The following is a 26,809-nucleotide window of genomic DNA, read 5'->3' on the forward strand; positions in this document are numbered from 1 at the left end:
AGGTAGAGCTTCAAGGGACCGTGTTATCTCCATATTCCATCTCCCAAGAAAGTTTCTCTTTGTTGCACATAGAAGACTTCTTAGAAATTCCCTGAGCTTTTGGGGTTCTGTCTTCACCAAATTGCCAGGCCCAGAGACAGATAACATCCCACTAGAATACATGTTTCAAGAGTAAAGCATGGCCTTTTTAACTGAAAGCAATGCATGATCTTAGATGCATCCTTCCTGGCCAGAATTTTGCAGCTCTCAGTAGACTTCAGACCCATGCTAAGAGTCAGTAACATTTCAGGCTTCTGTCTTTTTTTATGGAAACAGTACAATTTACCAAGTCTTCATTTCCAGCTCCAGTTATAAACTGATCGAAGTGTTGACTTTAGACTTATACAGCATGCTCTACCATCTTGCCATGTTTATCACCCATCCCTTCCCAACCTGACTATCTCATGCTTAAGCAAAGACTTGTGTGTATGAATGGAAGGAATAATTTGATAATTCCCACCACCCCATTTAATATATACCTTTAATTGTTACAACTGTTAGTATATCAACATACTCTAGCTTCATACTATGAATGGTGACAATACTAAGCTAAATCCAATATTAGTCCTATATACAGTAGACTCATTGGAATTGTTTTATTAATGGAATTTTACTTAGTTGTATTTAATAAAGCCCATTCATTCATTGGATCAAATATAAGTTTGAATTTATCCCATTAGTATATTAACACATACCACATTTCATTTCCAAGATAAAACTCCTGACTTCTAGACTCCTGAAGCAACATCATTATTGTCAGTAGCATCCTTCAACCAAATCTGCTGGATTGAAAGCCCTTAGATTTTGATTTCAAAATCAGAACCATGATCTTAAATAGACTGGAAAATAACCATGAACTGAAATCAGAATCATGATCTTAAAGAGATTGGAAATTAAAATACATGTGGATGTTTTAGGGTGTTCTGTTTACCATTCAGGGGCTAAAAACAATTTAAAATAATGTTTTCCAGGAATCTGCTGAAAATTGCCTGGCATGATTGTTATCTTGTTCTGTTTTGCAACAACCCTACACTTGGTGTTTGGGAAATAGAACACCAGCACAAATTCTATTTCCTGCCTTCAAAGATCTGCTTACATCATAAAATTTAGAATATGTAACATTATTCCTATCCTTGATTAAGCTACAGGAGAATCTTAACAATATCCCTGGATTTACTTGATATTAAACACTTAGTGTACATAATCCTTATTAAGCTGTTTAACTGGCATTATATCATTAAATCTTTCATTTACCCCTCCTATCATTTTTATTTTTGATACTCCTACTATGAAAAAGAGAGACTCATGCTATGGGGAAGGTAATTTACCCAAGGAGATCATGAAGGACATGAAGACAAATAGGGTCTTACACAACAGCTGACTGGCCTGCTCCCATTTGGACAGCCTCACTTTACTTTTGTTTCCAGCTGTTCTCACTTTAAATAGCAACATAATTTCTGAACAGCTCATGAGGTGAGATATTGTTTCCAATGTTCAGAGCCAACAGACATGCGTTCTGTGCCTATGGAACGATTTGGGCTAAAAACTACATGTGCTTTAGGCCTGTGGACTTTGAATCACACATGGCATTCTTTCATCTGACAAAAAGACCAAGCCTTTTTCTCTTTGACTGTGAACACTTATTCTGGTAGAGTTGGTGTCCTTGAAAATAACCGCTATGTACCCCTTAAGTGGTTTATAATATTATCACTCTTATTTTTGTTTTTTGTTTTTTTGGTCAGTTTGTGTAACATTCTAATGTATCTTTCAAAGTTGCTTACTAAATGACTCCTTAGAATGGGATTCTTGTTTAAAAATGTGATGGTCAATACAATTTTCTTTCTGCGGGCTAATCACAAATGTTTTCTTTAGGTTTTGTTTTAGGTAAGTTTTCTGTTACCTACTTCCCATTTAAAAAACTATTAGAAACTGCAGGCTTTGGATATTTAAAATGCCCCAATCAGTTCACATTGGGCCTGAGCAAATGGGCAGGAAAAAGCGGCTTGCTGGGTTATTTTTTGTTGGTGGTGTCTCCCCACCATGCATGTGTGTTATTGCACAAACACACCACCAGCAACCTCCAAGTACCTCCTGCTGCCTGCCCAGATGTCATCCCATTCATGGCCACTCCTTTGAACAGCCACACCGTCGCATGTTTGATGCTCCACCTGTACAGAGCATCGGTGCATCTGTATGCAAGTGATACACTGACAAAGCACAATCATGGAGGCTCCCCTACATACCCTCTTCACCCCATGCCTTCCCCCCCCAGTTGGACTGTCTTAGACACAAAAAGTATATTGTAATTAGATCCATTGGAGTTGTCACATGTTCATTGCTTTGCTGCAGCTCCACACTCGTGTTTGGCTGTTTATATGCAGGTGCAAAGATGCACCTCTTCCATGGTAAGCTGAACTATCCTGGGTTATGTTTGCTCTGGTTTTTAGCCACGGAGCGCAGCTTCAGTGCAGCTTCTACCCTCCTTGGAGGCATACATCATCTAAACATCCTACCTTCAAAGCGGTTGGAAACTGCTTTGTTTGGCCCGTCTTCTCAGCCCCATCCTTTTGTATACCCAGTACTTACCTGCTCTAAGAAACACAGTGCTTGAACATAAGCTGTTGGTTTCTTTCACGTTTCTCTAGCAATGATTTGAGGACATGTAGGGCTAAAACATTGTGGATCCTAAACAGTTATGGTCAGCACTTACATAAATTTATCTGAACTTTGAAAGGAAGGGTGAGATGCAAAAACATATAAATAAACAGCTTCTTTTTCATTCAATACTAGAGAGGTGCAAAGGACCCATGTGTGATGAATTACCCCTTTCTTCCACACTAAAGATCCACTAATTGTATTCTACTAAACTCTAGTGTGTGTGCAGTCAGTGACTACCAGTAAAAATGGTGCCTTGGTTCCTTTCTTTACTAGGGGGAATGTATAGATATACATGAAAAGGCCTTTTTCTTGACATTATGAAGCAAGAATAAATAGATACCTCTGCTATCAGTAATGTATGAGTTTGTGTTTCTAGTTTCTAATGCTATGTGTATGATTTTTGCTTTTGTAACACCCCACTGAATACACAGGCAGTTGTTAGGGTCTTTATCCAACTGAACAGTGTTACTTCTGTTAATCACTTTTTCTTAAACTTGCTAATAACATTCTTCAATATGTCTTGCTTTTGCAGACTATGTTAACTGCAATATCAATGAGTGCAATAGCAACAAATGGTGTTGTTCCAGGTAATTGCTAATTTTTAATTCTATCTTAAAACATACTTATTGCAATATTTTATCTATAATCCCTGATTGCTATTGAAAGGACCATCCCTATGACAAGGTGGGTATGTGAGGAGCAGATAGCAAAGCATCTCTTGAACGTCTCTGAGTCAAGCAAGGTGAGCCTGTACAGCTGAAATCCCAAGTAAATGCTACATCTTTTTGTCTTTACTATGATTTGAAAAAGCAAAAATATTGCAAAAGATCCTTTTTCTTGGGCAGTTACCTATGCATAGTGAGCTTGTTATTTGTATAAATGAATAAAAGTAAACCACATAAAAGGTGCAATATAAAGTCATCTTCCACATCCTGGGAAGGATTTCTTCCTTCAAACTCTCTTCCAATGTTTCTCTATCCTCCATGATTTACAAACATCAACTCAGCAGTTATTGTTCCTCCAGTGGTTTTGCCAATCTCCTCTTTAGTGCTACTTGATATATCCCTTTTTCTTTTTCCTTTTTTTTAAATAATCCAGGCTCTGGATTAGCCAATTAGCCAAAGAAGAGCACAGCAGGAGACCTATTGCTGTTGGTGGATTATCTTGGCTTTTTTTAGTTGTTGCTTTCTAAGATAGTGTTTCAAGTATTGTTTGCTTGTAGATGAATGGTATTATTGCATTAGCAGAGTTGGGTATTATTAGGCACATGGTATTTGTTTGTGACAATCTTCATGCATATACTATGTTAAAGATGAAGAGTGAGATGGTAGGCACAAACCCAGACCTCAACTTATATGTATATGGCCTTTGTGTCTATAAGAGCAGGTATGGTGGGGAGGGGGCTTACTCAGACCACCCCAAATCCTGGAAAGGCAAGTTTCTTGGTAGAAAAAAACGTAGGTGCATACAGTTGTACATATACTTTACCTGGAGGCATACAGATGAATCCATGTGGTCCCCTCCTCAAGGATACTGGATAGCAAAACAGAACATAAAGAACAATACAAGTAGAAGATCAACACAGCAGAGAAACATTTTAAAGGATTTTTTTCTGTAGGATGAAATGTTCCTAATGGTATAGGATACAGTTTCTAAAACGTGAAGTTTATCTAGGACAAAAGATGTTAGTACTATGTATAGGTCACACATTACTGTGCCATTGGCTGAATTCTGGTGAGCTTCCAGAGAGCCATTACTGTAAAGCCTCAACAATGTTGTCAGAAGGAAGGTGTGAAAAGGATGATTTTTGGACCATAAAATACTGTTCTTTCCCCCCAGCTGGCTGAAAGGGGTGGTCTGTCTCTCCCCAAAGTGGAATTGAGGGCTTTCACAGCTGGCATCCATAGTTTTTTGTGGGGTTTTCGGATTATGTGGCTGTGTTCTGGGAGAGTTTATTGCTAATGTTTTGCCAGCATCTGTATTGTGGGGGGGGGGGGGTGTTTTCTCAGCAGACAATTAAATGGAGACCCCGAGGGCTTGTCCTTCAACAACAGACCAACACACAGATTAACATGTAAATCACTTCCTCCCAACAAAGGGTCACACAGTATATATACCCCATTCACTTCCATGTCAGCATTCTCTGACGATACCAGCCACAAATGCTAGTGGAATAAACTCTTCCAGAACACGGCCACATAGCCTGAAAAACCCACAAAAAAACTATACACAAAGTGGCTTATATAAAACCAATACTGTGTAAAATAAGATAAAATATAATGATACAGGAAAAACTTAAGAAACACACCAAGGGCAGCTAAAATCAGCAGCAGTTTTCAAAACGACAGATTGGAAGATAAAATATTTGGTGCTGTGGGACTGTATCCTTTCTCTGTTTTCACTGTTGAGCTTATACCTGCAATCTTTAACCAGAGTTTAGCTTCTAACAATCAAAGGTTCACTTGTATAGAGAGTGCAGACTGCAACTTCAGAAATTTCTGAGGAGTGAATAATCCCTAAAGGAGGCCAATTGGTGATAAGACCAAAACACATTGGATTATTTAAGAAATAAAAATTTTTGTCCATCCTATAGCTTGTGGGACTTTGCTTCCTTTCATTTTTTTTACTGTGAATATATGCTTTCCAGATCTTGTTTTGTTTTAAACTTTGGTTTAACCAGAGCTGCTTCCTTTGTTAAGCGAGAAATTATGTTCATTGTACTTTACATCAGTGAACCAGGGAAGTTCTTTTGAAGTGAGGGTAGAGGAATTGCATAGTTCGGCAATCCTCTCATTCTTTTAACTATGATTAAAATACGATTAAGATCTTACCCTTTTACAAGCTACGCATTGTATTAATCAGTTAGTTGTTCTGGGTATGACTTAATTAAAAGGAGGAACATATAAACATAAACTAAGATGTCACAGTGAGCAACCTCCTATTAGGGCCATACAAAATTAACTGGCCGCTATTTGAAACCAATTAAAAGGAGGCATCCTTTGTGCATTTTTAAAGTTCTCAGTAGCCTTTTAGTTTATATTTTTGGGGGGTGGAGGGATGAGATAAGGCCTTTCAGGTTACTGTAGTGTTCCTCACTATACGACTTAAAATCCAGTGTTGGTTCTGACTAGAGTAGACCCATTAAATCAATGGGATTTAACCAACAGAATGGCAGATAATATTTGTGCATGACATCTGTATGCATGCATATAAATCAGAGGAACATGTTTACCCCAAACATATTGCTAATGTATATATTCATGTATAAGTCTAGAAATTTAGGTTAAAAAATTGACCCCCAAAAAACTGAGTCGACTTATCCATGGGTCAGCGTAAGTACTGTAGAGTACTTTAACTCTTATAAAAAAAGGAGAACCATCCCCTGGTGAAAGGCAAGAGCATGATCTGCCCTGGAAGCACTGACCTGCTCTACTTTGTCATCTATCCAGCCTTTACTATGAGGACAAACAGTTATGCCTGCTGGAATTTTGTTCTTTGGCATTGTTTTCCTTTGCTTCGTTCTTTACATCCTTTGTTACATGCCCCTAAGTTTTACCCTCAACTTATCCATGGTTCATATCAAAATCCATTATTTTGGCCCCAAAATGTACCCTCAACTTATACATGAGGTCAACTTATAGTTGAGTATATACAGTATATTGTGAATATAATTCCTCCAACAATTATTTTAAAACAAAACCTACCAGTGTTAAAATTTTATAGTATTTTACACTTTCATTCATAAAAATGTGTTCCAGGTGTGATAAGCTTTGTTTACAGTCTTTTTTAAAAAAACGCTTTCTATCATGCTTCATATAATGTAGGGGTTAAATTAATTGAGCAGTGTCAATATGTTTTGAATATGCTTGGTTTGTTTTGCACCATTTTAATTTGTGTTTGTCAATGTCAATTTCACAGCTGGTGGATCGTATTATATGATTTCCAGATCGTTAGGGCCAGAATTCGGTGGAGCTGTGGGACTTTGTTTTTATCTGGGCACCACTTTTGCCGGGGCTATGTATATTCTTGGCACAATTGAAATTTTATTGGTGAGTCTCCCATACCAAGCTTATGTCTTATATTGTATCCCAATATTTTTGAATCTCAAATAAACACCCCCTATTTTCTACTTAACCTGCCTTTAGTGGGTACCTGAAAATATTCAGAAAATACAAAAACACTTTCCAAATGAACTTTGATTATGGAATGATATATGGGCTATATAATAAGATTGCTATGTGTAACTGGTTATAAATGATCACTCCATTAAAAAGTGTCCCCAGTTGTTGTAATAGTTATATTTATTTATATCCTACCGTTTTTCCAGTCCAGAACTGAAAAGTGGCTTTTAAAAGTTAAAACAGATACAACTAAAAAAACCACATCCTAAAAGTTTGTTAAACTAGTAGTAGAATTAAAAGTTAAGAGTTGAAAGTGTGACTGTTATAAAGAATATAAACAATACAGTACTGTATATGAAAGGCCCTTTCTCCTTGAGCAATGAGCCCTCAAAGGCCTACCAAAACGAAAAAGATATTCATCTGCCTACAATCTAACCTCCTGAGAAGGGAGTTACAGAGCCTGGGAGCAGCCACTAAGAAGGCCCTCTCGCTAGTTCCCACCAATGCACCTGTTACATTGGTGAGACACAGGAGGCCTTCCCAAAAGATCCCAAAATACAGGCAGGCTCATATGGGAGAATATGCTCCTTCAGATAAGCTAGACAATATAGTTGATCCAATATTTATAAAAATTACATTTGGAAAGTATCGTGTTAAAATAGCAGTTTTCCCATCTCATGAGGGAGAAATAGTTTCTAAAAAGATATCTGATATGACACGTGTTCACCAGCAGTATTAGCAATGGTTAACTGTGATACTCCAGTTTTTTACCTGTAACTCTCAGCTTCTCTAGGGAATGTGGGAATCAAATGCCAAAAATATCTAGCTGGGTTGGTCTGTCTGTTCTAACTGTTTGCTTATTCTGTAACTGTAAAATCATTTGCTTTCTCTGAAAACGTTTGCAAATTTGATTAATATATTAATAGACTAATCATCTAATAATTAATCTACATTTCCTGACTTGAGCTGTTACGTAAGCCTACTAAATGAATAACTTTTCTCTGTATAGTGTCACAAAGAAATCTGAAATTGAGACTGCTGACTATTTTCCTGTGGTTTATTATTTTGTTACATTCTATATTTTTGATATAGTTAGATGGCTTTCAAGTCAACTGTCGATTTATGGGAACTTTATGCATTTCACAGGGTTACCTTAAGCAAAAGAATACTCAGAGAGAGATGGTTTTGCCAGTTCTTTTATCTGAAATATAACCTACAGAGGAAGGAACTGGCAAAACTAACTCTTGAGTATTCCTTGCCTAAAAAAATAGTACACCTAATTTAAAATGTCCATGAATGATACGAGCACCCAAATTCCTATGCTTACAAGACATTGTAGAAAAAAAGGAGGAGTTAACAATGACAGCAAACCTCAGCTAGCAAAGCTACTGTAAAATACATGGACCTCAGCACACATGTCCCAAATCTTTGACGGAAAACCAAGCCTTCTGAAATGTATTTGATAGTAGTCAGTATAAACATTATAAAAATCACACACAATGTACTGTATCCACAGAGCTTACATTTTAAGTTCCACCACGGATGCCTGAAACAGTAGGGGACTCTTATTATTTTCAATTAGACAAATTACATCCTGTTGAAGCATACCATAGAATCTCACTGGAGGACCTAGAAATCCCATTTGTTCTTGTTGCTGTTGTTGTTTGGCTTCAATTTTTTTCCAATTTACGAAAACCCTAAAGCAAACCTATCACAGAGTTTTCAGGGGCAGAGAATATGTGACTTGCCCAAGGTCATCCAGTGGGTTTCCATGACTTGAATAACAAATTGAACTCTGTTCTCCAGAGTTATAGTCCGATGCTCAAACGACTACACCATCCTGGCTCTAGAAATGCCTAGCAAGAACATATTTTTTCAGATATGGGTAAGTGAAACTGTAGATACTGAATTTGCAGATACAGAAGTCGAACTGTATCTCAGTTTCCTTTTCCTTTTATCCAGAATGAACTGAGAACAAATAAATAAATAATCTCGTCTTCACTAAACACTGAAATAATTTTCCTCAAGTACCTTTTCTCTTCCATTTATTTTTAAAATAACAACTAATCATTTAGGTTAACAAACTTGCTGTTCTCTAAGTATATTACTAAAATCATTTAACATAGAATTATTTTGGAACTGTATACTAAAAACTGTTCAAAATTTGTTTCTTCTACAGAAATACATTTCTCCAAATGCTGCTATTTTTACTGGAAGTGAGGAGGCCACCTTAAACAATATGAGAGTGTATGGAACATGCATCCTTGCGCTGATGGCCATAGTAGTTTTTGTGGGAGTCAAATATGTCAATAAGCTTGCACTTGTCTTCTTGGCTTGTGTGATTCTTTCAATTATTGCTATTTATGCTGGGGTTATTAAAACTGCATTTGATCCACCAGTCTTTAGGTAAGTAGAGATAGCTTTAAAAACATTTGTGATGATGTTTTTTTAAAAAAATTAATCTAATTCAGATGTTGAAGTAAAAAATAGAAACATGAAGTTCAAAAAATGTAGTTTTTTTTTGATTTGGGAGAGACAAATTTAAGATGAGAGATGTGTCCCTGGTCTATATTGGATGGGGAAATCATGCAATCCATAGGTCACATGTGGCCCTTGTGTGAGTCTTATAAATAATCCAGATCCCAGATATTTTAAATGAAGATGGCCAGGAAAGTTGTTGTAAAATTCTTTTTAGGAGCCACAGCTTGGCCCTAAGAAGTGTTTTCAAGCTAACCCACAAATATCTTCTGATAAGAAGTCAATGCTGTCATGAAAAATTATGATGGTGTGTCGCATTGGGGCCAGGGAGTGCCAAAATTGGCCCAACAATCCGCAGTGCATGCCCCTTTAGGACATCAAAACCATACATGTATTAATACTTCCTATATTCATTTAATATATGTCTATTCCCCCCCCCCACTCCCACTTCTTCTTTAAAAAAACCATCTTCAACATATTATATCTCCAATAGGGGCAGTAGTTTTTGACACTCTTACCAACTTTTTTGAGAACTGTAATATGGTGGTGACTGGAATTCACTGTCTCAAACAGGGAGAGCCTGTATTCCTTCAATTCCTTCTTTCTATGATTTTGGTTTATTCATCTTCATGTATCTACTTGAGAGTTTATTAGGCCCGATCTAGATGGGCCTATAGTGCGCTCATACACTGCTAAGGGTTGGCCGAGGGAGTGCCTCACCCCTATCACGTTACGAAGCATCAAAATGGTGGCGCTCTGTACACAAGGGCACTGGCTTTTGACGAATGGGCGCTTAGCATCTGCACGTCCCGGCGTACTTGTGATGCTGCGCGTGCCATTGGCGCACTGCAGCGTCACAAATGGCGCCGCAAGAAGAACCCACTTTTGTGGGTTCTTTTTGCTGCGCGAGGGAGCCGCACGGTTTGTCCGCTGCATTTCCTCGTGCAGCAAAACAAGACGCTGGCAGACCGCCCTTTTTGGGTGGTCTGTATCCCACCATAGTTTAAGGACCCAACTCCATGGTTTTATCTAGCCCTTTGGAATTTCCTTGCTACTTTTTTCATCTCTAACATCTACAGTCATTGCTTCAGTAACAAAAATGAGTGCATCCATGCTCTTCTATCTCTCCTGTACTCCATATGTTAAGGTTCTGTGCTTGGGTTTTCTGTGCAGCAGAGAGATGTTTAATGTAACTATTAGGGGATCACCTTCTGTAAACCATTAGTTGGTTCTGGGTACCTTCTGTAAATAGAGATTATCTGAAGGAGGGGCATTTCACTCCAAATCTTCTCTGTCTTTCTCTTTCAAACATCGTGTCATCAAAGTCGATAGTGGAGTTTGCAAAGTTACTTTTTTGAGTTGCAGCTCAGGAATAACTAACGAGTGTCCATACTGGTGGAGCAATCTTCAATTTCATGTAACTAAATTGTGAAAACAAGGAACCTCTTAGTAAAAATGCCATCCTTGCCTTAAACCATCCTCTCCAGCCCCTTGGAGTGGAGGTTTCAGCAAACATAACGCATTTACTTGCAATGTCCATTTAGTGGCATTTTCTCCCTAGTTGTCTGATTAGGTATTGCATATGCATGAAATTTAATTACACAAAGAATTGTCTGCCATTTCTGGTTAATCTGTCGATAAGTTTGCTCTTGTAAATAATATATCCTAGAATAGTCACACTATATACAGCATGGATAATGTGACCTCTGTTATTTTCAATGGAATGTGCCCCCCCCCCCCGTATGCGCTTGTGGGCACATGCCCTCTTCAGGCCTATGGAGCTTAATGTCAGCTAGTCTCCGTTTTCGCAGGGGTGGTCCGGAACAAATCCCCGTGAAACGGAGGGCAACTGATATGGAATTGTGATGGCTCATAGCTTTTAGCAATAAAGTTAAGCAGAACAGCATTGTCTTTGCCAGAGTGAAAGAGAGGTGGGAACTAACTTGAGTATGATTTGATGATAAGACTAGGACTCTGGAGATCAGGGTTCAAAACACCACTCAGCCTTGGGGCCCATTCACACCTACCATTTTATATCGAGGAGATCTGGAGTTTCCTCAGCGATGCATCTGGAATCGATCGGGCTCATATCCTAACTATGTTTGCCATAATTGAATTTTTTTTCCTGTTCAAGCTTGCTGTCTGAACGGACCCCCTTTGTCCCCTTGATGGGTCAGAGCTGAAAGGCCCGGAAGCTGAATTGGAACATATTCACAAATTCCAGTCCATCAACAGTGGTTGAAACGAGACAATGGCTTCTTGGCACACTATACAATTATAGCTCGACTCAGGCTTGCATCCTTCCGAGGTCGCTAAAATGAGTACCCAGATTGTTGGGGGCAAATTAGCTTACTTGCTAATTAGCTTACTTGCTGTTCACCGCTGTGATCTTTGGAATAGCGGTATATAAATAAAACAATATATTATTATTAATTATATTAGAATACTGGTTAGTACCTAGCCACAAGAGAGCCAGCATGGTGTATGGTTTGATCATTGGACCATGACTGTGGAGGCCAGGGTTCAAATCTCAGCTCAACCATGGAAACTGAGTGACCTTGGGCAAGTTACATCTCTTAGCCTCAAGATGGCACTGGCATGAAGAAACATGCCAGGAAAACCCCATTGGAGCAATAGTAATAGCAAGTATATTTGATACTGTTTATCAGTGTACTTAAACACACTCTCTAAGCATTTTACAATGTGTAAACCAATTGCCCACAACAATCGGGTACTCATTTTAGCGATTTATGGAAGGATGCAAGGCTGAATGACCCTGGAGCCCTGGAATCGAACTCACAACCTTGTGTGCTATGAATGGCTGCACTACAGGCATTTACCACTGCCACCCAGGATTCCCTGATAGATTGATTTTGAGTCTCTATAAGTCTGAAATGACTTGAAGGAGCACAACAACAAAACACCCTAGCCTCACAAGGCCACTTTTAGCAGTTTATCACAATTCTTTTCTGGTTTCCCCAGTCTGCACACACCAAATTCCAAAACTTCCTCCACCATTTGTATGGTCATCCACTCACACTAGCCTTAGGCAACATCTTTCCTCCTGCCTTTGTCCCTCAGTTCATATCTAAAACTTCATCACCACAAGTTTTTTATTTCTGGATAGTCTGTTAAAGGCCTTCCTAGATAACAGTTTGCTCCATGAATCTGATGCAGTAGATTATTTCTAGGAAAGCTTATACTACAACTTGTACCTCATCGCTAGAAGTTTTGCATTTCTATATACTTGTCCCTCCAGATTTTCAGCGTTGGAACTTGCATTTTTGATCATTTGCAAGGTTGCTGTCACATGCACTTCCCTCCTCCTTCCCACATGCTCCTTTCCATCCCCTCCCTCCCTCTCTTCTCCCTTCCCTCTCTGGACCTATCTTTGCGGGGCCTGGGGGGGCCTTCCCTCAGTTCAGGGAAGTGAGGCAGGCACAGAGGCTGCGGGGCCTGTAATCTGTTCCAGCTGGCCACCATGAAGAATTGTCTTCCTGGTGGTGCTCAGCGCCCAGTATGCACACACCCCACAGGGGTTGCTCCACCTATTGTCTGCGTGGAGGGGGCGGGGTGGGTGCCACCCAGGCTCCGAGCGCACTGGGAAGGTGAATCTCCATAGCATCCAACTGGCGCAGATTACAGGCCCCGGCAGCAATCATGGCCTGCCTCTCTCTTGCCAGACTGAGGGAACCCCTCCCAGCCCCTGAGGCAAAGCTAGGCCCGAGGGAGGGGAAGGAGATAAGGAGGGGAGGAACTTGAATAGTACAAAATTCGGATCCGAGGGGGGTGGATCCCATGAATCCAGATGGATGTTGTAGTCCGATTATAAAGGTCCTTACTAGCAACAGGGATCTGATGAAATAGACCTAGTCTAGGAAAGCTATGCTACACTTCTTTCACACAGTGAAACAAGATCTTTTTGCATACTGATATTCCAGACTAACAAAATATATTTCTGAACCAGATAAGGTTTGCCAAATGAGTGGCATTATCAGCTAGGTTAATGATGATGACAGTTCTTTTAGACTGATTATATTTGTTTAAAAAGTACAGACACATATTGTTTATTTTATTTTCTAGTATCTGTCTTCTTGGAAACCGTACATTAGTGAGGGATGATTACCCTTGTGCCAAATATACTATTGTAGACAATGTAACACAGGCTACGTGCTATGGAGAGAATTCTGTTGTGTGACGCATCTCTGAATGCCAAATGCGATGAATATTTTCGTCTGAACAACGTCACTGAAATACAGGGAATTCCTGGAGTTGCAAGTGGAGTTCTATTTGGTGAGCCTATCAACACAGATGCAGATAGTCAGTTAATATGAACCAATGGTTTTTCTAAGAATAAATGTATACGGAAGGATGTTAATTGATTCCATGCATCTTGAGACTCTTATATGGCAGTCGACCACATGTTCTGTTTAGGCTGTCAGAATAGTCACCATGCAGTGGTCCTTTGTTAGAACTGTATTAGTACTATCGGTGCTTGTTTTTCCTAGACAGCATAATTGACCTATTCCTTATTAGGATAGTCCCTACATCAAAGGGCAGCTCATCTGCACTACCCTTTTGCATTTGTTTAATTTTATTTACCTTGTTTTTATTACATGTTTATGCCATTCCAGGACATTTATGTGTGATTTATAGATTATGTTTAATATGTATATTATTTTGCATATACTCTTTTTTCATTATTATACATACGAATGCATATTAGTGGGAAACTAAACATATAGGTCAGTGTTGCCAACTTACAATGAAGTGTTTGTAATATCTGTTACATCTGCTGAGTGTTGGTTGTATAAATAGGTAATCGATGATAAGTAGACCCCAAGACTGGTGCGCCTTAGCCAGTCCTACCTAAGTAGTGGTCTCTGGAGAGTGATGGTCCCAAGCCATTGGCTACCATTTCATTTCATTTAGAATATTTATACCCTGCTCTTCTGCCACAAGGCTCTCGGAGTGCTTACAAATGGTAATTAGAGAATTCCTCCACGGCTTAGAATCTAAAAAAAGACATGACACAAAAGGAGAAGGGGCCGGGTGGTGGCAGTCTACGGTGAGTTTCAAAGCAAGAAAGAAATTGTGGTATTGAATGGGAACAAATACATTGCTGGCCCCTGGCATATTTGAAAATAATTGCTGATCCCATACTCAGATGGCTTGAGAAGCACTGCCCTAGGTGATACAATTGACACCTAAGTCCATTTACAATATTAGGTTTTTACCACTGATTTCAGCAGGGCGTGGACACATAATCACACTCTGATGATAATAGTATTATGTAATAAGATAATATTCCAGAAATGGTCAAGTGAGATCGCTTATTGTAAGAATAGGATGGAATGAGTATTTGAGGTCAATAAAAGGTCTTCCAGAAAGGTGTTTTAAGTCTGTGTTTATATGCTGGTGTAAGTGAACAAATCTGGTGTTTATTTCCTCCACAGATAATTTATGGAGTTCATATGGAGACAAAGGAGCAATTGTGGAGAAAACGAAATTTCCCATCAGTTCCTGTTTCAACTCTGGAAGAAACAAAGAAAAATTGGCACTATGTTGTAATACAGATATCATGACATTTACATTGTTAGTCGGGATTTATTTTCCATCAGTGACAGGTATTGTTTTTCCCTTTTAACCTATAACTGAACTGGGTGGGCTCTTCTATTGAATAGACTAGAGTGCATGCTTAGATTCTCATCTCTGGCCTTGCCTGAAATATAGCAATCTGTGTACAAGAAAACACATCTTTTCTTCAAGAGCTGTTTGTTTCTTTTCTGCTTTTAATCCTCAGTCTCAGTGATTTTTAGTCTGTCTTCCTTCTGGGTATCTTTCCCACATTTAGTTGTCTGCTGTGAAACCCCCAATAATGCTGTAATTTCCTCAGGTGGATTGAATTGAAATTGATCGCACCAAATACTTTCAAACTGCTATATTGGTCAATGACCGAATAAATGTTATTACTATTACTTTCAAACTGCATGTTGTAAAGCAATACTGGACTGTTACATACCCATTCCAGGAGGGACTGCCTTACTAGAATAAGTGGGATGCTACCACTGTACAGAAATAAAGCAGTTTGAGACTACTTTAACTTTCATGGCTCAATGCAATGGATTTCTGGGATTTGTAGTTTGGTGGGGCACCAGAGCTCTCTTGACAGGGAAGGGCAAATATCTCATAAAAGTACAAACTCCAGAATCCCATGGCATTGAGTCATGGCAGTTAAAGTGGTGTCAAACTGCTTAATTTCTGTAGTGTGGCACCAGCCATACTTGCTGTGCCTGGCAGCCTTTTTTGGAATAACATTTTGACCCCACAGTATGATCACATAGTCATTTCTAGATGGACTATCCTGCTAGAAGTCAAGGCTGCTCCTCTGAGTATGCAATGGGTGTTTCAGTGAGAGAGAAAGAGAGACTAAATAACAACATTTGACCATCTTGTAGAGTTAAGGTAACAATTACCTGAAACATACTTCCTTAAAATCCAAATTGCCTTGATTGTTGCTGATGCTTTTAAAAAAAGAAGAAAATTCCCTTTGGTTATAAGAGAGAAAGATATTTAATTAGTGTGCCTGCCTCTTAAATCAAGAACACACAATCTCTAGCCTCTAAACTTAACTGCACTCTCATCGTGTTCCTTTATTTCCACCGCCACCAGTGCCAAATTCCCTCTCCCACTGATTTATCAGTGACAAAAGTTTTCTAGGTCCACCCTCTGTAATTCTCATTTCCAACAGATTGTTCTTTTCTGAATGATGCTAGCAATAAGGAGAAAGTGGTCAATGGGGTGAAGCAGACAGGTCAGCCCCAATCACTCTGGGACCATTGCTACTGGACACTGTGATCCTGAAGCCGGACACTGCCATGGTTCTGAACGGGCCGCTGGCAGGAACAACTTTTTGCTGTTCCCTTTTGGGCCACCTTAGGTAGCCTTGGAGCGACTTCCAGGCAGTTTGGGGGTGTGCATTATTTGAACGTCATGCTCCTCTCCCAAAGCACCTGGAAAGTGCTTTATTTGGCCCATGTGTTTCAGGCCTATGTTAAAACTGCTGGAGTAGAGGTCCAGAGTATGTATATGGATGTGCCATCCCCAGATAAGTACTACAGCCCTGCCATAGTACAATGGCCAGTATACTGGTTTTAGTAGACATAATTAATAAATGCAAGAAAAGATAGCTTAGCAAGTTAATGTTTGCCAAATAATGAGGGGAAGGTAGTTCTTGGGAAATGGTAGATCTGGAGATTGGAAGGTTATGTGATTGTGTGAGTTTTGGTGCTGGTGGAATTGTGGATTGCAAACAGAAACATAGATTTCGTAGGAAAGCGGAAAATGAAGCAGCTCTCTTTGCTGAGTTCAGAGAAGGGAGAACTCAAAGAATTTCTATTCCTGGTTGGTTGCCAAAAAATCAGAAAAATGCTGTGGGCAGACTCACCTCAAGTTTCTCAGATTTAGTTCCTAATTCAGAAATAGGTTAGTAGTCTCAACCTTGATTATAGAAAATGGAACTTCATCTTGTTTGCCATCATCGAAGGGAGACACTCTTGGTTTAATGGTGATAGGAAAACTGATTGAAGATTCAACCATTATTAGGGAGCCAAGAAATCCCAACCATTTTTAAATGTTTTTAAATACTGTAGAAGTAAATCAGTTGGACCTCTCCTTAGAGTTTCCAAAATTTGGACATTGAGAGTTCTCCCATCTCTGCAGAGTTCTTAGGAACTGCTTCCTATTCCAACTCAGATAGGGACTATTCTCTCCTCTAATTCCCATAGGGTAAAATTGACATTTTATAATGGAATGCGTATCATATTACCAAAAATCCTAGTATTTGCCACACATTCATCCTTGGTCTTTCCTATAAAAACTTCTGCTGTCCAGGGCATAGAACTTGAGTGACCTGTGAAGCTTCCTGGTGTTAACATATGGTCTTTTCCCACTAGCTATCCATGTCTTCATCCATAGTGTTCCTGATTGAAAATTCTGAGGTGTTCTTTAAAGTATATTTGATATAGTGAGTACAAGAAATAATAAACTTGACAGTGCAAAAAATGGGTATACATTACTGAACATTTTGATTTTCTTGGCATAGAAGATTTATTTTTGGGTACACATGATGAACAAATTGAGTATATGAGGAACAGCCTATTATTTTAGTTTGACTGCCAGAAGAGAAAATGATTTGGAATTTTGTCAGCATCTCTTTTTATGCCTGACAGAATATAATCTTTGTCTTTCTTCGTGTTGCTTTGATTCCTGTGAGTAATGGAAGAAGCTGTCTGAACTTGTTCTCTCATGTAGAGAATACTCCAGGGACTCAGTAAATTTGCCATGGTCATAAGAGTTGTGATAATAGATAATTGCCTGAAAAGTGTTGACGTATATGTAACTCTTCCATGGAAGCCTTCAGTACTGCACAATCAAAACCTTTCCATTGACCTGTGTCTTCAATTATTATATGTACAGTATATCTGTTTCTTTGTTTCCTAAAGTATAGAGGCAGACCTTAACATCTTTGCTACCTTATTTATAAGTTAGCTCTTTCTTGAAATGTAACATTGAATCTTCCAGTTGAGATACAGATGTGTAAGCATGCAGTTGTTTTAGACTGGGATAGATAACAGTGGTCCATTAGAAGTTTTTGGACTGCAGCTCATATAATCTTTCACCATTGGTTATGCTGTCTAAAGTTGACAGATACTGTAGACAGAGACACCTAGAGGACCATAACTTTATATCCAGTGTTCGGTACAACTCTCCAACAAGTCCAGCTTGCTAGTGATATTTATTTTGTCACCATTCCAGCAATCAGCCTAAGTCATTGTTGACATTTGCATGATCGCATGGATTAAATGCCTACAGTATACATTCAACTCAGTCTGCAATTTCTTTCTCTACAGACCTGGGTAGATTCCTTTAATCAAGTTGATGTACATTTTCTCCTAGTGTTGAACATCAGTAACCTAATGCCAATCCCTTTTTCTATGATGTATTGTTTTGTTCTTGGTTTCAGGCATCATGGCAGGTTCAAACAGATCTGGAGATCTTCGAGATGCTCAAAAATCTATTCCAACTGGAACAATTCTAGCCATTTCAACTACATCCTTTATTTGTATCCTTTCAGTACAATTTATAATAATCTAGATTTCATAACTCTGGTTCATATATATTGTCCTTTCATGTTAGGTGTTTGCTTTGAGGGTACACAGATGGCTAACAAACAACCACAAATCCTAGCCTTAAAAGGAATGTAAGACATTTTACTTAGATGTTACATTGAAAATGAAAAGGTACGTTGGGATTGGAGCAACCAAACCTTGAGAAGAACATGTTAAAGCTGTCTGGAGATTGTAGTGAATAAACACATTTTAATATTTTTGATAAGCAAGCCTCATTTTTTGCCAGTAGACAAAACCAGGAAGACTTTTAAATTTTAAAAATGTTTGATCTGTTGATTGTTAATAAATAATGAATGAATACATTTTAAAATCCGTGAAATGCATTGGATAGGCAGAATAAATTTCTTTATTTTAGATGAAGTACTGTTTTATATGATTTCGTTTTCTTTTCATTTTGCATACATGTAGAAATTGAAGATAGAATAAAATTTCAGAAGTATAATTAGTAATAAACATATTTGTATCAACATTAGTGACAACAAGGAACAACAGCACTTAAAATGTTTGAGCAGGATTACTTTAGGTCTGGAATGGGAAAGGTGCAGCCCTCCAGATGTTGCTCAGTTGCAACTCACATCATCCCTTACCACTAGCAGTGCTACCTAAGGTTATGGGATTTAAAAGCTGAACATCTGGAGGGCCACATATTGCCCAGTTCTGCCTTATGTCAGTTGCTTCTCTCTCTCTCTCTCTCTCTCTCTCTCTCTCTTACACACACACACACACACACAGAGAGAGAGAGAGAGAGAGAGAGATACACAGAGTTATGTACTGTTTCATTTGCTTTGCTATTAAGATTATTGTCTCTAATTTGGTTTTTATCTGATGTGTTGACTAATGTATCATTGGAAATAGAAAAAGAACATAGGCTGGCCCGATTTAAATATGATGAGGTTCTTCTGCTTTCAGTAAGAGAGCTAAGCATATGTTGAATTCTCTACTAATGTTATCAATAGAAATTAAAAAATACTTAGTAGTCATTACAATGTTACAAATGTCCTAAAGATCATTGAGATTCCCACCTTACCCCCTTCCAACTTTTTGTACATTGCATTCCTTGAATCTCAAATACAGATCTGTCCTGTATAATTCTTTTTGGCGCCTGTATAGAAGGAGTCGTCTTGAGGGACAAGTATGTAAAGGCATTCCCACGCCATCATTTTTTCAAGGCTGCACATGCTCCATTAGCTATACCACTTTAAGTAGAGAAGACTGGGTTGTGGGAAATTAAGGCCTCAGCAGATGGGGCAAAAGGAGTGGCCAGAGGCCACTCCCACCCCAATTGCAGTGGGACCGAGGCAAACAGACGCTGAAGTCCTGAGGCCAGCCACTGCCGCAGTCCCAAATGGGCTGTGGCAATGAGTGGATAAAATCCACTCCTTTTGCAGCAGGGTTTCAGCCACCTTAGCTTGCCCCGGTGCAGCTTGATGTGTTCTAACTACCATGCACTCAAATTGTGTAGAAGGAGCGGGGGTTTTTTCCCCATCTGTTTTGGACCATAGTTTTCTAGAAGCAGTAATCAAAATGGTAGTTCATAGACCAGTGCCAGTCTTCAGGTGATCCTCTCACAGTCCCTGGAGAACTTCCAGGAAAGAAAACAACTGTAGCCACTGGGCACAATTATGGTACCAGTTGATGGCACATTAGGAAACAAGAATTCCAATCTGCCATGTCAGATAGCTTAATAAACTATGGAAACTTTCAAGATCAACTCTTCTAAAAGAGACATCCACTGTCCTTTCTGTGTTTCCGTGTTATCCTTTATAAGTCCTGCAGAAATATGTCCACTTAACTTGCCCCTACATGTTGGTGAACTGAATTAGCCATTTTATAGATCTGCATAATTTACTTAACTCTTCTTTTTTCTTTAATGTTGCACGTGATCTTTCCTCACAAGATTTGGAGAAGCAGTTAATGGAAACCTAGTGATTGGTACATTGGCATGGCCCTCTCCATGGGTTATTGTAATTGGCTCATTCTTTTCCACATGTGGTGCTGGTCTCCAGAGCCTTACTGGTGCTCCCCGGCTACTCCAGGCAATTGCAAGAGATGGCATTGTACCATTTCTTCAAGTGAGTCTTTGTTTTCTGCTTTTTTAGTGATTTCACAGTTCTGCTGCAGAAGAAGTCTGCTGGGAAACCCATTCCAAAGCAACACGCGCAGACGATTTGCTCTAGCTGCCCTAATTTTGTGGTATACAGTGGTGCCTCGGGTTACGAAAGTAATTCGTTCCGCGGCCGCTTTCGTAACCCGAAAAGCCTTCGTAAGCCGAATTGCCATAGGCGCTAATGGGGAAAAGCCGCGATTCCGTGCGAAAAAGCCGAAAAAAGCACCAAAAGTTTTTTCGTAACCCGAAAAAACATTCGTAACCCGGAACAATAATTCCCTATGGGATTTTTTCGTATCCCGAAAATTTCGTAACCTGGGTATTTCGTATCCCGAGGTACCACTGTACGGGGTTTGATGGCAACTTCTGCTCAGGTGTACATTTCTGACCCTGGCTGATCATAGTTTGTTAAGGCAAGAGACACACAGGCTTTATGATGTAGGCAGAGGTCTAATGGTGGGGTAGCAACTTGCACGTTTTAGCATGTAAATTGTACTTTATGAAGAAAACTATGTTAATTTTTTTAAAAAAAAATATGGAGGCTGGTAGAAATTTGCAGAATTTTGTATGGAGAATAATCATAATAGCCCCTTTATTTCTGAATGCTGGCACAAAATGCTCTACTCTGTGTTGGTTCTGTATTTCGTTTGCAATACTTGAAACCTTTGCCAACATTTCATGAGCAAAATGTCCTAAACCTGTAACCCAATTTCCCATCATGGCATGCTAGTTTAAGGCTCATTTAATATTTCTTTTCTATGGCTGGGTGGGAGGGTGGATGTGTGTGTCTGCACACAAATAAGAGAACACATATTTTATGTAGGTATATATATATATGTTTGCTTTCATCTTGCATTCAGTGTAATGTTTCTGCAAGCATATTCATCTTTTAGGCAACTTAGAAAAAGGGCTAAAATAAAAATGGTTATCCCATCTTGAATTATGTTGCTTATAATATATTATAATTTATAATCATTTTAATGTATGCTTATAATATATACGTTATAATTTATAATAGTTTATAATACATTAAAAGGGATGTGGTGGATTAGTGGTTAAGACACCAATTCTGATGATTGGAAGATCAGAGTTGGGAGTTCAAGGGCCGAGTGCTGCATGATGGGGTGAGCACCTGTCACTAGTCCCAGCTTCTGCCAACCTAGCAGTTCAAAAGCATGCATATGCAAGTAGATGAATAGGTACTACTTCTCAGTGGGAAGGTAACAGCGTTTGGTACAGTAATGCTGGCCACATGATCACAAGACCAATCCTTGGACAATGCTGGCTCTTTGGCTTGGTAGCTGAGATGAACACAACCCCCTACAGTCGGTTATGACTAGACATTCATGTCAAGGGACTACCTTTACCTTTTTATAATACATTGTAAATTGTTATAATTTATAGTAGCTTGGTTCATTACAGAGAATAGTGTAATGAGTCAAAGCTTGGAAAACTATGAACTAAAAAGCTTGAATGGTAACTTCTAGAATCCCCTATCCAACATAGCCGCTGGCCATGCTGGATAGGAGATTCTAGAAGTTGTAGTCCAAAATGGTATTTTTCAAAATTCTACTTAAGCTTATGTATGTTTTACAGATGCATGTGTTTGAAATAAATTAAAACATTTGCCCTTTTTAAAAACAACAACAACAGGTATTTGGTCATGGGAAACGAAATGGAGAACCCACATGGGCTTTGCTCCTGACTGCGCTGATATGTGAGATAGGCATTCTTATAGCTTCGCTGGATAGTGTAGCTCCAATCCTTTCTATGTAAGTATGTATATAGAGGTTTCATTTACATATATCTTTCTTCCTATATCGTTAGATCTCAAGGTGGGATACAATTAATGAAACATTGCATCATAAAGCTATGCAATAAGCCACATGTTTAACAACTTTTTTGATGAGTTTATAATAAACAGAAATAATAAAAAAGATTATCAATTTGGAAAGCATTAAAATACAGATGGATGGCAAGTGGACCGAGAATTCTAGTAACAGACAATGGGTCATTGGGGAATTGATTATTTTATTTTGGATGTACAGAGCACATTTAAAGAGAATGCTGCAAGAAAGAGAAAGGTAATGTTTAAAAAGAGAAACATAATGACAGAAGCTGAACAGATTAGGGCAGATGAAAAGTTACACGTCAAGGAAAAATGATTTGAAGAGTGGCTGGAATCACAACGACAGTTACAAATGTTTAACCTTCAGTTATGCATTTGTAACTGATTCATATTCATAGTTCCTATGTGTTCAATATCATGGAATACATAGGGATTGTAAAAGTCCCCTAACCCTGGCTTAACAAGCAGTAGCCTCTGTGAGCAATAGTGGTCTATTCTCCTGTTAATTGGGAAACAGCAGGCTGACTTCTCCACCCCCTTTCTCACCATTGTGTGGAGGAATTGTAACAGGTCCTCTGTTTCTAACTGTTGAACTGGATATTGCTTGTGGAAAAGAGGTGGAAACATCAATCTGCTATATCCAGATAGACAAGAGAGCAAATCCCTGTATTTCACAGCAGCTGATGCCTGGCAAGTCAGGAATGGGGGAGTCAGGACAGAAAATGCTACTTAGTTTAAGTGTAAGTATAAGTATACTTAATTAAGTAGCTGATCTAGAATTTTGATCAGTGTCAAGATTTAGGAGTTGACTAAATGTGTTAGGTGAAAGAAAAACCAACAAGTCACTGAAACTTTCTCCAACAACTAGAATTCTTATGAAATCTTACAGTTGTACTTGCATCATGATATTTGCAGTTTGCTGTAATGTACATGAATTGAAATTAATACATTAGAAGCTTATTTCTCGAGTGTGAGGGAAGAATGACATACTCCACTTGATGCAGATATGCTGTGCTCTTGTGTCATCTTATTCTACATTTCCCCACCAGCAACAGCCAATATGTCAGGAAGAAATGGGAGAGAGGAAAGAGAACAGAGGCTGCCTATATAGGAATAAAGGCCTAAACTCTTGGCACAGTCTGTGGAAAAATCACCTAGCTACAACCAAAACAATATACACAGCAGAGTATAGAAACAAAAACCCACAGCTATTGGTATTGGCAGTGCACTGACCACTTTTTAAACTTAAAAGAAAAAGTCACAAACAGTTGATTCATCTAAAGTTTTGGAGGCTTTTATCTTCAGGTTTCAACATGTTCAATATTATACTGTACATATGTACACATTCCTCTCTGACTTCCAATCAACTCCAGCATCTTCTGTCCAGCTCCAAACTGATCTACACTAGTTCACAGCAACAACCTGCTGCTTCAACAATAACTCGCAACTGACAACAGAACATGTGAGTCATTATTCAGTGTCACATAGCATGATGCATACCTGTAGCAACCTTGCATCATGCCATGTGCTCATGACTCAACAGTCAGTGGCTGTCTCACAGAATACATGTCTTCTATCAATCAAAATATTTAAAGGCATATTACTCTAACACAACAGGGTGGAACAGGACAGAAAAATGTATGACGTAGGAACACTGGATAAATCAGTCAGCCTTGTAACTAAGCCCGCAAAAGTTAGTAGTCTTTCAAGGATTTTTTAAAACACCTGGACACAGAGGAAAGGGCTTTCGTTCTTCTGTGACTAACACAGAAACCAAGCTCACTGACAGAGAATTAATGGAATATAAAGTTTTTCTCTCCCACCATTTTTTTTTATCTGTATCTCTGTTCCCAAGACCAGAATGAATTGTGATATTCATTTAAATTATAAATGTGTTTTTCTTTGTAGGTTTTTCCTTATGTGCTATCTCTTTGTGAACTTGGCATGTGCAGTTCAGACTCTCCTCCGTACACCAAACTGGAGACCTCGTTTCAAGTATTATCACTGGTACAGCATGGACTTTGAAAATGTATTCATTTGAAGAACAGAATAAGCATTTATATTTACAGGGTGTTTTCAGCATTAAAATTATAATTCCGTACAATATTTAAAGAAGCACTTATAAGAAGCAAGGGAGAAATAGAATTCCTATTTGTTTAGCTGGTTCACATTACTCTTTAGATGGACAGGAGAGCAGATAATGGCAACAAGGATACCTTGATATTAAAAATAGTGTAGGTACACAAATAGTTTTCATTTGAAAGAACTGCAGGAAAGTTAGAAAATGTTTTTTAATACAAATACAGTCAAAGCAAAATTTTAAAAATAGCAATATATTTATTTTTAGTTAGTACATACCTTTTTACCTTATTGTTAGCTCACTTGTGTGTTGAACTATGCATATCATTTTTTATTGACTACTGAAAGACTGGGCAAGGGGGAGGAGAAAACATAAAAATACTTCCATCAGAACAGAGTATCCTGTTTTAATGGGTTTGCTTTTGTTGTCCCATCCTCAGGAGAAATAGATTTGAGCAGCTTAAGGTTTTGAAAATTTAACTTCTATGACTATATGAACAAATGAACCCCCACAGATTAATTTTGTGCACATAAGGAACACAGTTAAGGGCTGCTTTCTATTGTTGTTTAAAAATGTAAGTAGTTCAAAGACTAAATGTCAGAACTGTGAAATCATGCATATATCTTAGAGAAAGGGCACAAGCATGGGTAAGCCTCTGGAAGGTGTAGGCCAGAAAATTGTGCTGTCTTCCAAATGTTGGACTGCAACTCCCAGCAGCCCTAGCCAGCATGGTCAGTCATGTGGATGCTGCAATCCAGCAACATCTGGAGACCACATAACTCCCATGCCTGTTGTAGATGTTACTACTTCTCTTAAGTGATAGAGGTATGCGTTCTGACATTTCCACCTTCAAAGTACAGTACTGTTCATCTCTGGCAGCTTGCCTCATTTGTTAATTTACCTCACAAACAGCAATCACAATCTCTCAGCCTTGCCATTTTGTCAAGGTAAAAAGATGGCTTAGCCCTTTGGAAGAAAAATAAAACTTGGTATAGAAATGTGATCGATCTATTGCATGTGTATATAGCAATTTTTTGGTGGGTGCTTGGAAACAACTACTGTATCTGTAAATCCGGGAAAATACAGAAAGACATGACAAAGAGTATAATCACTTCAGGAACTGCACACAATAAATAGGTCTGGTATTTCAGTAGTATCAAAATTTAAATGCTAAATGACTTGCAACTTGTTTAGAAAACTAGGAAAATTTCAGAATCTTATAGAACGAAAATCTGTATTTGTTTACATCTGATGAAGTAGATGATTAACCATGAAAAATGTGTCCTCTCATAAAAGAAGGCAGCATGATTTATGTGCAGAAATGCATTTTTAATTTGAGAGTCACATACTTTTACAGTGGGCCAGTGGTCTCATAGGATCATAGAGTTGGAAGAGGCCACAAGGGCCATCCAGTCCAACCCCCTACCATGCAGGACCTCACAATCAAAGCACCCTTGACAGTAGGCCATCCAGCCTCTGTTTAAAAACCTCCAAAGAAGGAGACTCTGAGAGAGTGTGTTCCACCACCAAACAGCTCTTACATGAAATGTACCAGAAAACTTAAAAACTTGCCAAGTATTTTGTAATTTCTGAATTGGCCAAGCAAACTTACTCTCCAGATGTGCCCAGCTGCTTACTCTTACCACATGTGAGTTCTACTAAATTTAAGTGTTACCAGTATAGAATATGTGGTTTTAAAAGGTCTCATCTCCTGGGTATTAATTTGTGTCTTGTTTTGATGTTCTTTTACTGTTATGCCTTGCTTGCCATATAATACTGCAATGTGTTTACATAGACATTTTTGTAATTTCTGCTTGATCTAGATGCATTATTGTTACCAATCTAGAATATGTGTTTCTTTTAGGACTCTTTCATTCTTGGGGATGAGTTTGTGTCTTGCCTTGATGTTCATTTGCTCTTGGTACTATGCCTTGGTTGCCATGCTAATAGCAGGATGCATTTACAAATATATTGAATATAGAGGGTAAGAGTTTGTTTCTTCTATGTAGTTGTTCAAATAAGTAACTCAGCAAAGAAATTTGTCATGCTCTGTTTTATGAGTTAGAAAAATACCCATTGGTAGATGAACTGAATTTCATATCATTCAGAGAAATAAAGATCTCTTATTGATTATTATGGGGGAAGGTAAATTTTCTAGGGTAGAAGCATGCTGTATCTGTGTATCAAGAGCTGGTCCTTTATATATATTTTTAATTCATTTAAAAAAACATACAGAATTTAACATGAGAAAGGTAGAAGAACAACACAAAATCTTGACATTGGCCC

At 38.5% G+C, this 26,809-nt stretch overlaps 1 protein-coding gene across 1 annotated transcript in view; it reads left to right on the plus strand.

Annotated features, from left to right (window-relative positions):
* The window catches only part of SLC12A7 (solute carrier family 12 member 7), a 114,342-nt gene that overhangs the window by 34,114 nt on the left and 53,419 nt on the right, over positions 1-26,809 (plus strand). Inside the window, 12 exon segments of the mRNA XM_042464389.1 lie at positions 3,230-3,284; positions 6,616-6,746; positions 8,998-9,224; positions 13,380-13,482; positions 13,484-13,589; positions 14,753-14,923; positions 18,322-18,420; positions 19,562-19,619; positions 20,385-20,559; positions 22,248-22,366; positions 24,352-24,450; positions 26,388-26,507. Coding sequence (XP_042320323.1) covers positions 3,230-3,284; positions 6,616-6,746; positions 8,998-9,224; positions 13,380-13,482; positions 13,484-13,589; positions 14,753-14,923; positions 18,322-18,420; positions 19,562-19,619; positions 20,385-20,559; positions 22,248-22,366; positions 24,352-24,450; positions 26,388-26,507 — 1,463 coding nt within the window.

This window comes from Sceloporus undulatus, chromosome 4 (assembly GCF_019175285.1).
Source record: "Sceloporus undulatus isolate JIND9_A2432 ecotype Alabama chromosome 4, SceUnd_v1.1, whole genome shotgun sequence".
NCBI lineage: Eukaryota > Metazoa > Chordata > Lepidosauria > Squamata > Phrynosomatidae > Sceloporus > Sceloporus undulatus.